The sequence below is a fragment of the Girardinichthys multiradiatus genome, chromosome 15 (assembly GCF_021462225.1).
Source record: "Girardinichthys multiradiatus isolate DD_20200921_A chromosome 15, DD_fGirMul_XY1, whole genome shotgun sequence".
Classification (NCBI taxonomy): Eukaryota; Metazoa; Chordata; class Actinopteri; order Cyprinodontiformes; family Goodeidae; genus Girardinichthys; species Girardinichthys multiradiatus.
The window spans coordinates 19,672,255-19,686,097 of NC_061808.1; the positions used below are offsets into that span (position 1 = coordinate 19,672,255).

Sequence of the window (13,843 nt, forward strand, 5' to 3'; positions counted from 1 at the left end):
TGGACATCAGTGACATCACCTTTTCCTCCTCCCACACAGGAGTTGGAACAAGGCTGGCTTGTTAAGGGTTTGTGAAATCAAATGGACAAAAACATCCTGCGTCACATCTTTAAGGTATATGGTGACTGTGAGGTAAATGATATGTGACAAAATACATACACCTGAGTATGTATTTTGTTTTGATTTCTTAACAATACCCTTACAGTTTATACTTGTATGGTTTCAACTTCCAGAAAGGAATATTATTTCATCTTTCTACAGGTGTCATATTTTATTTAGAAATTAATCTAATTTCAGTTAAGAAAATAAAACCAGAGTCCAAGTGTGTGTGACCCTATTTACTTAGAAAAATTTTATCGAGACATTTCAAAGTTTGACTGATTTTAAAAAGGCCTGTCATGTCAAAGCATCAGATGTCATGTATCACACAGATCACATTTGTCCTTTCAGTTTTTAAAATAAAACGGACAAATTGGGAGACAGACAATATGAAGCGTTGCTTAAATAGTAATGCATGCACATATTAGGAGACAAAAATGTAAACAATTTGCTTTTTTTGCCATAATTGAAAGTTCATTTTATATAAGCTGGCATAATTAACTTGAAAACTTCAAACTTTTCATTCATAAAAACGCGTTTTTTATGTATTAGAGATTTAATATGGTCACAGAAGTCTTTATAAATGTGATGCTTTCAGATAAGGGCACAAGTGAAACAAAGTTTTGGGAAGTTGGCCAAATCTAACCAAAATCTAAAGAGCACTCTATTCTTGACTTTTTCTCTTTCCTTTCTTCTTGGATTTTTTAGTAACCAGTTCTTCCTCACATTCCTTCACTCCATTGTGGTCCTCCTTACCCTGGATAACTTTGTACTCTTCAGTTTGTTCATGCTCCTTTTCCATGTGTTTAAGTTTTTTCTTCTTAAAGAGACGTGGTTCTTCACAGTTCATTGCCAGAACAGCGGTGGAGCTAGAGTTTTCATTTTCAACACTGATTTCTGCAGTTTTTCTCTTCTTTTTCTTCCTTAACGCGTTCTTCTGGTTTTCATTTTCTTCCAGTACAATGGGGGCACTGGACTTCTTGTCTACATACTCCAGCTCCTCTACAGGCTTTTTCTTCTTGTTTTTCTTCTTTTTTTTGGGCTCTACAGCATTACTGTTGCTGCAGTGGACTGGACCGAGCTCCTCAACTGGGCTTGATGTTTCAGTAGCCTCCGCTTTGACAGAAGATCCTAAACCAGCAGAGCCACGGACCTTCCTCAGCTGTGCCATGCGCTTTGCGAAATACTCCTGCATGCTTAGAGAACTTGTCACAGTCTTGGCTATTGACTCCGTATCCAGTTCAGAAGAAGCAAGAGTCACCCTTTCCTCTGATTCAACTGGAGACTCGCTCCTGCTGCTCTCCTACAGCACAAAGACACAAATAGGAAAATAGTTATTTAAGGAATCCACACATCCAGAGTTGGATGGCACTCCATTTTAAACAAAGGAGCTTAAGTGATTGTCAATCATCACACAAAGATTACACCAACGGACTAAAGTGAGTGGCAACCCCAAAGAAGGACGTTGAAGCAACAATAGGTGTAAGAACATTAAAATAAGCACAGTCAACAAGTTGTTTTTCTTTATAGTTCCTCACATCCAGCTGGGCTTGTTTGCACAGTCAGCTCCAAGCTGTCATCCCTCTGTAACAGCTCCATATTTAGTGGTGAGGAGCTGTTACAGAGAAAAACAAGTTGTCACTTAAACATGACTTTCAACTCAAAATGAAACCAGGTCCACCTGTTTGGGTTGGCTTACTGTCAAAGCAAGAAAAGAAAAGAAAATCAGTGCTGCCAATCAACGTAATCCAATATGTTAGGGAAGGTAATCTCTCATTCTACAACAATGTTTGCAGAATTTAAAATTAAGGTTAATTCTCCCAAGAAGAGAAAATGTCTGTAAAAAGAGAAGAACTTGTGTTTTTCCTTTTATAAAGATATTGAATTAGGTGTATTTTTCAGGGGCAATGTGGTGCTTTTTTGCATCAATTGGCAAAAAGCCTTTCCAACCTTTCATTTTCACAACTGCAGAGTGTTGACACCGTGGAGGGGGCCAGTCCTATTAGACATTGTGTTATAAAAATGAAAACTAATTTGTGAATTTGAACTCAATAGCAACACAGCCTACATTCATGGTTATTAACTATATAACCATAAACTTTGGTTTTATATGCTAAGTTGGGAATTAATCAGTCGAATAGCTGGGACCCAAACTTGAAACAGCTTGAGTGGTGACTGACAAACTCAATCTAAAATCAAAATGACTTTTTTTGGTAAGAGAAAGCACCACTGCAAGGAGCCGTTTTGGTCCACCTATTGGGTTTATTTACAATCTAGAAAATACATAGAGGAGGTTGTTACATTTGGCAATGATAAACATGCACATTTATGCTAAATTCCAATGAAAAATATAAAAGCTTAAAAACATCAGCACATTTGGCTAAACTGATTCATGATGAATAATTTCACTGCAGAAAGCTCATTAAGTCAAAGTATAAAAGTAGGAGTGTGTAACAGTAGTGCTGTTACAATAAAAAGAATCTGTGGGGTGCTGTAACCCAAATCTGTTCTAGAAATGACAAACATTTTCAAAATATCCAATGTATGCCCTTAAAAATAGTTCTTCGGGGAAAAACGGGAATAATCTAAATTTTATATTAGCAAGTCAACACAGCATAAAGGAATTAAAAATCACTTAATTGTCCATTAAGCGGCTAAAAGATGATTGGCGAGTGAAATATATTTATTTTCTTCAATTGCACCCAAACCAAAAACTCCCACCATTTTCAGTCTGTAAAGCCATCAAATAGCCTGGTCTGTGATGCAACTGTAGTTAGGGACATTTGTTTTGCTGCAAAACTGTATTGTATTGTTTATCGAGAAACATTTATTGTGAAACCAGAAAAACCTACAGAATTGTTGGGATTGTTACATTTACCATTTTCTCCACTGTTGGTTCCGTGATAGCATCAATAAATATCAAAAAGCTAAAAAATATAATTAAAGTACAGTAAGAACCAATTTAAGTGCTAAAACAAATACACACTTTTATGCAACGGGGGTCCTGAAGAAGCCAATTTTGAAATGGGTTTGCTTTTTTAAGAGCAGTATTTGTGTTTGTGGGTCTCTGCCTGCAGGGACATGCAGTAACAATCATAGTTACCTAAAAAAAGACTTTTGTAAAGGAGTTGTAAATACCGTTTAATAATCACTTTTATAGCTATCACAATACATAACAAAATATCGTGATAGGATTTTAAGTCCGCATCGCCCATCCCTAATGTAAAGTAGTTAATGTTATACCTTACTTTTTTGTTGGATTTAAAATGTATCAACTAACAGTAAAACTGCAGCACTTTCTTCACTTTTGTGGACAAAACTTAAGTGTACATGAATAAATTCAGATGTTTTATAATCCTTCTACGGTTATGTCTACATTCAGGCTTAAGGCATGAAGAGCATCACCAAATCCAAAGATCTTCCATTCCACAGTCGAGGATAAAACAGATTATAAAATCATGGCTCCAGCCTTTAGGTTCGGCATTAAACGGGGGCTCATTTTAAAACTGTTTAGCACAACGTGATCCAGATTCTACCTTCACAGCAGGTACAATTTGTCACCTCACCCCTATGACCCATTTGTCTTCATTTTCCTAATGGCCTACTCAATGCATAATGATTTGTCGAGAAGAATGTAGAAGCTCCTCTAGAGATTCACACTAAACAATGCTGCCGCTTGCTGTGTTATCAAAGATGGGGAAGTGGATGGCATTTTTCATGCCATACAGATTAGAGATAAACTGAAAACACTGAGCTGTATGGGCCATGCCATTGTTTGGCCTTTAAGCTTTTATACTCTGATTACACTGTTTGGGGGAAATAGGTTGACAATAAAGTTATGCAAATCTAAATTTAAATGCAGAGTCGAGTTGATATATATACTCAAAGCATTCTTTAAGTCTTGCGTAGAGTTTCTCTAATTCATAGGCAGTAGGTATTAACTAAGATCCTTCAAGAATTTGATTGTAATAAAAAATCTCTGAAACAGTTTTCTGTGGTGAGGAATGAATTCAAACGTGTGCAAGGAAACTAATAATCAACAAAATTAACCGTTCCAATACATTCTGTGAGTAGGCAAATCCTGAAAACAGAAACAGAGTGGATTCCAATGTAGGTGAACCAAAAAACTAAGGCTAAAGAAAGTTTTCCACCACCTAGGACCTTGTCCAGATAGAACCACAACTTCTAACAAGGGGAATATAAAGCCCTTCAGGTGAGGTGCCATTAAACAAAACTTTCCAGCTTCCCACTAAAAATCTATACTTCCCGTTATTGCACAATGGCGTCCTCACTGCTTGGGAGAGTGAAGATGAGGCTTAGAGCTGACAGCGCCAAACAACATGTAACTGGGATTTGGGAAGATGGCTGGGGGCCACTTTAGAGCTGCCTGTGAAATTACTCTCAGGAGAGGGACGGGCTGAATGAGCAAAGGGAAGAAAGAGAGAGAGAGTGCGAGAAACATCATCATAAGGGAAAGGTGGCCTGAGCTTGGTATGTGGTTCTTCCTTCACTGCCTGGGGATTCCATTAGACTCTGATACGACAGCAGGTAGAAGTGCTGTGCTGTGCGGAGACAAGACACACACACAGAGAGTGGATGCAAACATACTGATCCAGTCAGCACTACTAGCAGCCCTGGAGATTTTTTTTGGCATGAACTATTGGGGGCGACAGGCTAATAGGAAAGCACTTGGCAGTAACGTTAGAGGGGTTTCTCCATTTTCACTTGTGTCTTCAGAATCAGTTTTATTTGCAAAGTTTCTGCACACAAACAAGGAGTTTGGCTTCTCTTTCACTTGCTCTTTTCCTCTAACTTGTCATTAATGATTTTGTATCCAGCAGGCGAGAAGCATCAATGGACGAATTCGTATTTCGAGTTTATATTCCTAAAACAAAACACTCAGCAGCAGAATTGAGTATGTGGGTTACATCTATGAAAACCATCTCTGCCAATGCCAAGCAGCTTATTCCGCTATTGACTCTTGCTTGGTGTCGTTGAATAGATTAGATGATGGAGGTTCGAAGAAACACAAATTTATAGGCAATTTAACAACTTCTTTATTTAAAAAAAAAAAGTGCCTCTGTAGTGCATGGAAGAACCATATACCTGGCCTGGCAACACCTCCTCATCCTCACGCTGGTCACCACCTGGTCACACACTGGTTCAGGATGGCATGCCATTCTTCAACCAGCACTTGACTCAACTAATGTGGTTGTCACTCTGGCATGAACCACATGCCCAAGCTGATCCCACAAGCATTTCCTGCGTTTCTGCTCAGGACTTCTGTGACGGCTAGCGTTTGGTCCTGAAATGAGGAGATATAAGGTCGCCACTGGTTGCAGAATCAATATCTGTCTACATCGCAGCTACCTCCTTAATGACAATCCTAATTTAGCAGTGAGTGAGATGCTGCCCCATGCCATCATTACACCTCCACCAAAACATTTATCGTTATTGGTGGAGAGGATGTGGCAAGTTTTTCATAGGCATAACTCAGCCTGTGAAGTCAACTCTGCTTCTAAAGCCAAAAATTCATTTTCCCAACAACCGTGGCAGCATTTAAAGGGAAATAAACAGGATGGACAAAGACAGAGTGGATGTTAGTTTTCCTTCTCATGTATTTAAGCTATTGCTAACCCTGTAGTTTACGTTTTAAGGAGTGATATAATTGGATCAACCCAATTGATCAGAGGAATTCCATTGATTTCCTGCAGCATGCAGTTTACTATTTTACATACTTTTTATAAGGAAACGGTATATAAAAAAATTTTCTTCATGTTTTCTGTGACACATACCAGTACCTTAATATATTTCTGAAATTATTGAATTTCTTCTAAAAATATTTACTAACATATAAATCTGCAGATTATTCTGCAGCTGAAACAGTGTAATATATGTCAAAAAACCCAAATAAAGGAAAAATATTATAATTTTAAGTGTTTTCTTTAGGATTACAGGTTTTCCTGAATGACTTGATATTTTTCTCTTTTTCTCGTTTTTTTAAAAAGTACTTATTTTAACATTCATTCATCTTCTATTCTGCTTATTCTATAGTGGGTCATGGGGGAGCTGGTGCCTGTCTCTAGCAGTCTATGGGCAGGAGACAAGGTACACCCTGGACAGGTGGCCAGTCCATCACTGGGCAACACAGAGACACACAGGACAAACAACGATGCACACACTCATTCACACCTAAGGCCAATTTAGAGAGAGACAGTCATGTTTTTGGACTGTGGGAGGAAGCCGGAGTACCCTGCAAGGCAAAAGTGATATTAACTGCACCACCGTGCAGCCCTTATTGTTACATTTATGGCATTTTCAATTGTTTTTTTTTTTTTCAAAGTCACATTTATTTTAAAGTATTTTTTAACAGCAAAAAAAAGGATAAAAATGGTTTTCTCAGTTAGCAGTGAATTGGTATTTTAAGGAAGTTTAGACTTAATTGGTGTTCATCTTAGGCACAGGACTAAAACTGACAACTTTGAACAAGCAAACTAATTTGACTTTAAATTATTGCCACAAAAAAACAGCTATTAATGCATTTTTAAAATACATGTTTTCTTCACATGCTCAAGGGTTTTGTAAAAATACACCATTTTACAGAGAAACTATGTCTACATCTTACATTTTTCAACTTTGCAAAACCTGTTTCTTGCTAAATTTAGGAAAAAAGAGCAGAGGGTTGGAGAACACACCTCTTATCAAGCCGTATGTACTTCTCCTCCCACATCATCTCCTTCTCTCCACCCAGACGCAGAACCCCAGGAAAAGGATGCGCTCAATGCACTGTGTGCAGCACCGAGATAAGGCTCCGTCTGCAGAGCAGCGGTCTGGCTGGCTATCGGGCCCTTCCTGTTCCACTCTCTCCCCTGGCGGGGGCCGGGGCTGGGCAGGGAACACAGGGAGGGTCCGCAGAGGGTCCCAGAGAAAAGGAGAGGGTGGGAAGACATTCAACAGGCCGCCTCCTTCAAGACACTCCAGTTCGATCTCTTCCCACTAATGTAACCAATGGCAAGACATGTGCCAAGATAGCAGGGCCAATATATTCAGAGGGGAGTCAATCAAGCCAGGAAAAATGAAGGAAAAGGTTCACTTGAGTGCATCTGAAACTTTTTTTTTCCAGTGTATTCCAGCAAAAAGAAATTCCTGGAACACTTGTGTGCAATAATAATCTCAATTCTGCTTGCAGAGGAAGCAATCCTACTTTATGCCGATCTTGATTTAAAGAGTGTAGAAATTCAAGTTAACATTTGTGAAGATATTCTTGTTAATATCTGGAACAATATGACGTTATGACAGCAAACAGAGAGCACTATAACTGAACAATGATGCATAATATGACCTAAAATATTTCAGATACAAAGATGTGCAACACCACCTTCAAATAAGCAACTCCATGATATTTATACTTAATATTTTGTTGTTGTTTTTTTTCCTAAAATTAGCATAATCGCTATCAAAATAGTGTTGCTACAATACGTAAGTTAAAAAATATGAGTACCCCACAACACATTTACATAGTGGTAAAATGCTGGTTCTTCATCGGTTTTACTAAATCCTACTTGCTTTACATTCCCAGTTTCAGGTACGTCCGGCAGCCAGTTCTAATTATATGTAGCTATAACGCTTTGAAAAAAAAAAAATTTCATATACATAAAGTCTCTTTATTGAAAAGACATTTTATGCATCTTTCTAAAATAAGAAGTACCGTATATTTGTTTTGCACAAACGTTCAGGACAACAACCACCGATTTTTGAAAAGCTGAAACAAACGGATAAATGCAAGGGAACACACATCAGTGTAATAAGAGGCGGTGAAAAACTCCACCCTAACAACAGACCGGCTCCATCTGAAAAATAGCCGATGCTCCAAGGGGCGGGTGGCCCCCACCGATACTTAAGAGCTCGTGAAGAAGCATCCAGCAGTCTGTACAGTCTTGCTCCACATCAATAAGATGCATCCAATGAACGAAACTAAATGAACTTACCATAGTGTTCCTGACTTTTTGTGTGCATTAATCAGTCCTTATCTTGATTCTTTCGGTCTGCACAAGCCAAACCAAATACTTTTAGTAGGCCCAAACACCAAATGTTTGTCTGCGAACAGACTCATCCATAAGAATTTATGTCAGGCAGAATTGTTAGCTGCAGTTTATAATGAACCAGTGCAAGAGGCTACCTTTCAGGGAGATGTGACACTGACTATTTTATAAATATAACACAGGATTCAAGAGCATTTTTAGTTCAATTTGAAACAAGTAAATTTAACCAAGAACATTTTTAAACCTTGTTGATTAAGAGTTTGTGCTGCACAGGCCCTTTTTATCTCCTGAAAAACTGCCTCATTGCATGGCTCGCTATTTTTTTCAATAATTTCTCACCAATATTGGCGCGGTGGGTAATTGCATGAGAGTTGCCCTCATTGTCCTGCCACAATAATAAATTTGGTGATACTCGAGGTCTATGGATCAGGGCCTGATTAGCCAGCTGTCTCTCCCTGATGAGCGCATGAGTCCAGCAGCCCATCGTTCATCGGCATGACGTGGGAGGACAGAAAAACAGGTGGAAGCCTTAATCCAAATAAGTGGATGCTTCAATTCAACATTAAGACACTTTTAAATAATGTCTACACATTTAAACAATTCCCAATATTTCTTAGCCAATAAGGCTCAAACAGTGTAGGACATTTAAAGGGAACAAATGAAGCTTCTAAACCCTTTTTAAAACACACATCCTAAACTTTGCTAAAAGCTGACATCATGTGGACCTTAAACGTAAATGTGGGTTGAAAAATTGCGTTTGTCCTCAGCGTGGGAACGTTAATCACAAATAACAAATGAAGACAACATTATGCATGCAGCTTGTTCAACAGACCAAACACTTGGCGACAATGGGCCCTCATGAACACTGGTTCTTCACTCCGACCCCAGGGAGGGAGGAGGATGTGATTATTTCTCTCAGCTGTGATTCATTATATTTTTGAGTCAGTGATTAAACGCTGGTCTGTGACTGTAAACAGCTGAGAGAGTCTGAAATGTCTGGGCTGTTAGCTTCACTAGAAGGTAATTATCCAGCTCTCATATTGTAGCTTAGGCCGGTAACTAAGAGACGGACACCGTTTTGTTTTTTTTAGTCCAGCACTAATCTCTAAGTGTCAGCGAGCTGGCACTGCCAGCAGGGAGCAGTCCACACAACTGCCAGGGAGGTAAATGGCAACTGTGTGCTGTATTTATTTACAGGAGGAGGGGTTGGGTTTGTTCTTGGCGGGTCTTGGTATTTTCAGCGGTAAAAGTAAAAGGGTCTGTCAACAAACATTGATCAAGAATGGGAGTGCTTTTGGTCGTAGCAATTAGATGTTATCTGAGAATGAACGGTCTACAATAAGAGCTGCACCCTGCATGAGCGCATTCAAATAGTAGCAACCACGCTGCAGTGATGCACGTTTACACCTTCAGGCCCTTTCAACAGATCAGCATTGTTAGGTGAAAGAAAACTGTGTCAAGAGACATACATTTGGCTCTCTTTTTTTCTTTTATACCTAGAAATACTTTATTTTAATGAAGTTAACAGTAGTCAAATTTTTTTAAAGAAAAAAGCTGATTATCTCTATCAATCCAAAACATAAAAAGGCTCTTGCATTTTTGCCTCATTTAAAGAAAGGGATACAAGCTCCAAAATGGTCCAAAAGGTCGATTGTTTTCTATTATCTTGTTCTGGAACAATTATTTTTAATAAATGCCAAAGTGTGCTTTTGAGTAAAAGTCAATGTTTGTAGTGGGTTTTTTTTTTACTACGAAATTAAAATTAATGTGAAAAGCGTGGTTATTTCCAGATTATTATTTTGTGTTGTACTTAATTTCAATTTTAGGACAATTTAAATGTCAGTGGAAATCTCGCCCTGAAAAAAAAAAAACAAAAAAAAAAAACAAGTGTCCTTCTGCACTGAACACCTGTGCTGGCAGGCCAAAATTGCACCATTCTTGAATTTTTGTAGCGGGTCTAACAAACCTGCTACGGGGACCTTAAAGGACCAGTGTGCCAGACTGCCATCTTTATTCCCCATTTGTGCATCATTCACTTATCCTGCATGTTTCAGTAATGGAATGTCTGTTTTGATCATTTATCGATTCTTCATCATTATTCAAGAAAATAAATACAATGTGACCCCGTGTTATAAAAACTTGAAGACATAAATTACTTTGCTTCTCAGAATCAGAATCAGAAAAGCTTTATTGCCAAGTACGTTTTTGGACATACAAGGAATTTGTTTTGGCGTAGTCGGTGCAATACAATACAAATTAAAAAGTATAAACATATCTACAATATAATATAAATATATGTGCACAGTTTTAAGTGAGTGAGAGTAAGTATAGAGCAGTATAAGATGCAAGAGCAATACAACAGTGCAGATGATCAGTGTGCAAGTATGGCAGGAGTCCAAGCTGAGCATTAATGTAACGCATAGAGTTACAGTTCTAATAATAATGCTGATATAAAAACGGTTCAGATGCCTTAATTACCACCCATGTTACCTGTGATATGTTTGCAGAGAATTTATGCAGCAAAAAATGAGATTTTGCTTCTGCGCCGTCAGCAAACTTTCACAGCTTTACTCCGCCCATCGGCTCTCTGGCGCCTTCCATGACGCGTCTGCCAAATGCTCAACCCGTGTCGCCCCTGCTCTATATTCCTTAACACTGTGGTATCAGGGGAGCCTCTGCCGACGGGCTATCCTTCATACGGACGATGCGTGGGCAGCCGACGAATGCAACAGGTGCCACCCGATGAGGCCTGATCCCCCCGTTCTTTGTGCCTGGGCAGGAGTGGGAGTGGGAGAGGCCGCAGGGGTCACGCTGACCCGAGAGCAGTGCGCAGCATACCCACTGTCTGACTGCAGGTTCAAACGTCAAAACAAGGCTGGTACCAATTTAAGCCGAACCATTTTTCTTTTCTGACAACGAGGGAGTACAGAAATAATAAATGGGTTAATGTTGGAGCACCTCTAATGTTTTGCCGAAGTCAAACTGAACAAGCAATCAGCATAAGACCTAAAATGTTGATGTCTTACTGCAATTGAAGGGAAAAAAATTAATTCAGTGAAAATTAACAGGAAGAATAAGGTTAAACATAAAGCAAAATATGGAGTAATTTAAAATGTGGAAATAAAATTTTTCACTATTTTTCAAATTACAACTTTAAATTCTAATCTCATTATAAAGCAGCCAATTTGAATGAAAAACTATTATTTTTCTGTGACTCTTCTTGCAAAAAGACCAAAAAAAGAATGAAATGTAGGTGAAAAAAATAAAACTCCAGCTTGTTCCCACCTTTCAACTGAGCTGGCGCCTATAAAAAATGACTAACTTTTGTTGATGTATGAATCGGCGGGGAGTCTATTTATCAGCGGGCCCTCTGCGGTCGCCCACTTGGGTCCCTCAAGTCACAAGCTGCGTCGCTCCCCTTTGACTGATTAATTAGCCAATCAGAGGACATTTTTCACTGGGCGGCAGAATGGTTTATTTCAGCTAATGCCTGGCTCTCTAGCCGAGGCCCGTTGGAGCCTCGTCGGCTCTTTCGGACTGCCTGAGTGGCTGGGCAGAGGGGCAAGGGAGATAAATCAAGCTGGGCTGGCCCTCCATGTGGCTCCCCTAACTAAACCCCCTGAGGAGGGTACGGAGAGCAGGGGTGGTGGAGAAAGGGGGAAGGAGGAGAGCAGGACGGCCAGGGGCACTGCTCGCCCGCCGATAAGAGCAGGGAGCACAGGGGTGCCAACGTCCCTGCATTTGAAAGTGGCCGGGCCTTTTTGATATCTCGGCAGTGAGAGCCTGTCGTTTGTCATGTGGGGAGTAATTGTGTTGAGGGGTGTAAGAGGAGAAAAGGGAAGATGGAGGAGGTTTGCATGTGTAGGATGGATGATGGATACCAGAGAGCCAAGTAGATAGACAGGTGCTACACAACAACACACATCAGGCAGGGGGTGTAAATTATTGTAAGCTTACATTTTTAGGTGGCTAGACAATAAAAGAGAAGCTGTGGGTGAAGTGGTGGCCTGCAATTTATCTTGCTAAGTTAGTCACTTGTATATGGCAAAAAGCCTTGCAATGCTAAAACAAAGCTGCATGTCTAAAATAAATACGATTTTATTTACAACCACCAATTTCAATGCATATCTTCGGAATTTTATTTTATGTGTTAGATTGACACAAATTAATCCAAAACTTTGAAGTGGTGGGAAGATAATACATGGTATTTAACAAATAGAAATCACCAGCTTTGCACATTGAGACCAACATTTCTATGAAAATTAGCTCAAGCTCAGTGAGATTGGATGACCACAATTATCAACTCTGGACTTTGACTGGGCCATTCTAAGACAGGACTAAGCTTTGACCTATACCATTCAATTATAGCTCTGGCTGTACGTTCGGGGTTGTCTGGTGGAAGCAGAACCTCCACCTCAGATTCAAGTGGTCTGCAGCTTCTAACAAGTTTTCTTCCCCAATTCTCCTTTATTTAGCTCCCCCTATCTTTTCATCACCTCTAACCAGCTTCCTTGTCACTGCTAAGGAAAAGCATCCTGCCAACCACCATGTTTCACAGTTGTAATGTGCAGGGTTGGTTTTCCATCACACACAGCATTTTGTATGTTGGTCCAATCTCTAGTTTTGGTCTCATCTGACCAGAGCACCTTCTTTCACGTTTCCTGTGTTGCTTACGGCAAACTGCAGTAGAGACTTCTTACGGCTTTCTTTTAACAATGGTTTTCTTTCTGCCACTTTACCTTAAAGCTAGATTTGTGGAGTACAACTAATCACTGTCAAAAGATTATCTTACCTGGCCTGTGGATCTCTGCAGATCTTCCACAGTTATCATGGATTCTTGGCAGCTTCAATGATAAACGCTCTCCTTGCCAGACCTTTAGGTTTGCAGTTGTGCCATGCTCTATTTTTGGATAAAAGGATTGAACAGTGCTCCAAATACAGGTCCTTCTCAAAATATTAGCATATTGTGATAAAGTTCATTATTTTCCATAATGTCATGATGAAAATTTAACATTCATATATTTTAGATTCATTGCACACTAACTGAAATATTTCAGGTCTTTTATTGTCTTAATACGGATGATTTCGGCATACAGCTCATGAAAACCCAAAATTCCTATCTCACAAAATTAGCATATTTCATCCGACCAATAAAAGAAAAGTGTTTTTAATACAAAAAACGTCAACCTTCAAATAATCATGTACAGTTATGCACTCAATACTTGGTCGGGAATCCTTTGGCAGAAATGACTGCTTCAATGCGGCGTGGCATGGAGGCAATCAGCCTGTGGCACTGCTGAGGTCTTATGGAGGCCCAGGATGCTTCGATAGCGGTCCTTTAGCTCATCCAGAGTGTTGGGTCTTGAGTCTCTCAACGTTTTCTTCACAATATCCCACAGATTCTCTATGGGGTTCAGGTCAGGAGAGTTGGCAGGCCAATTGAGCACAGTGATACCATGGTCAGTGAACCATTTACCAGTGGTTTTGGCACTGTGAGCAGGTGCCAGGTCGTGCTGAAAAATGAAATCTTCATCTCCATAAAGCTTTTCAGCAGATGGAAGCATGAAGTGCTCCAAAATCTCCTGATAGCTAGCTGCATTGACCCTGCCCTTGATAAAACACAATGGACCAACACCAGCAGCTGACATGGCACCCCAGACCATCACTGACTGTGGGTACTTGACACTGAACTTCTGGCATTT

At 39.6% G+C, this 13,843-nt stretch overlaps 1 protein-coding gene across 1 annotated transcript in view; it reads right to left on the bottom strand.

Annotated features, from left to right (window-relative positions):
* Positions 1-323: 323 nt before the first annotated feature.
* The window catches only part of pinx1 (PIN2 (TERF1) interacting telomerase inhibitor 1), a 29,707-nt gene continuing 16,187 nt past the window's right edge, over positions 324-13,843 (bottom strand). The window contains exon 7 of the mRNA XM_047387097.1: positions 324-1,402. Within this exon, the coding sequence (XP_047243053.1) occupies positions 764-1,402 (639 nt within the window). The 3' untranslated portion in view covers positions 324-763. The remainder of the gene's footprint in view (positions 1,403-13,843) is intronic.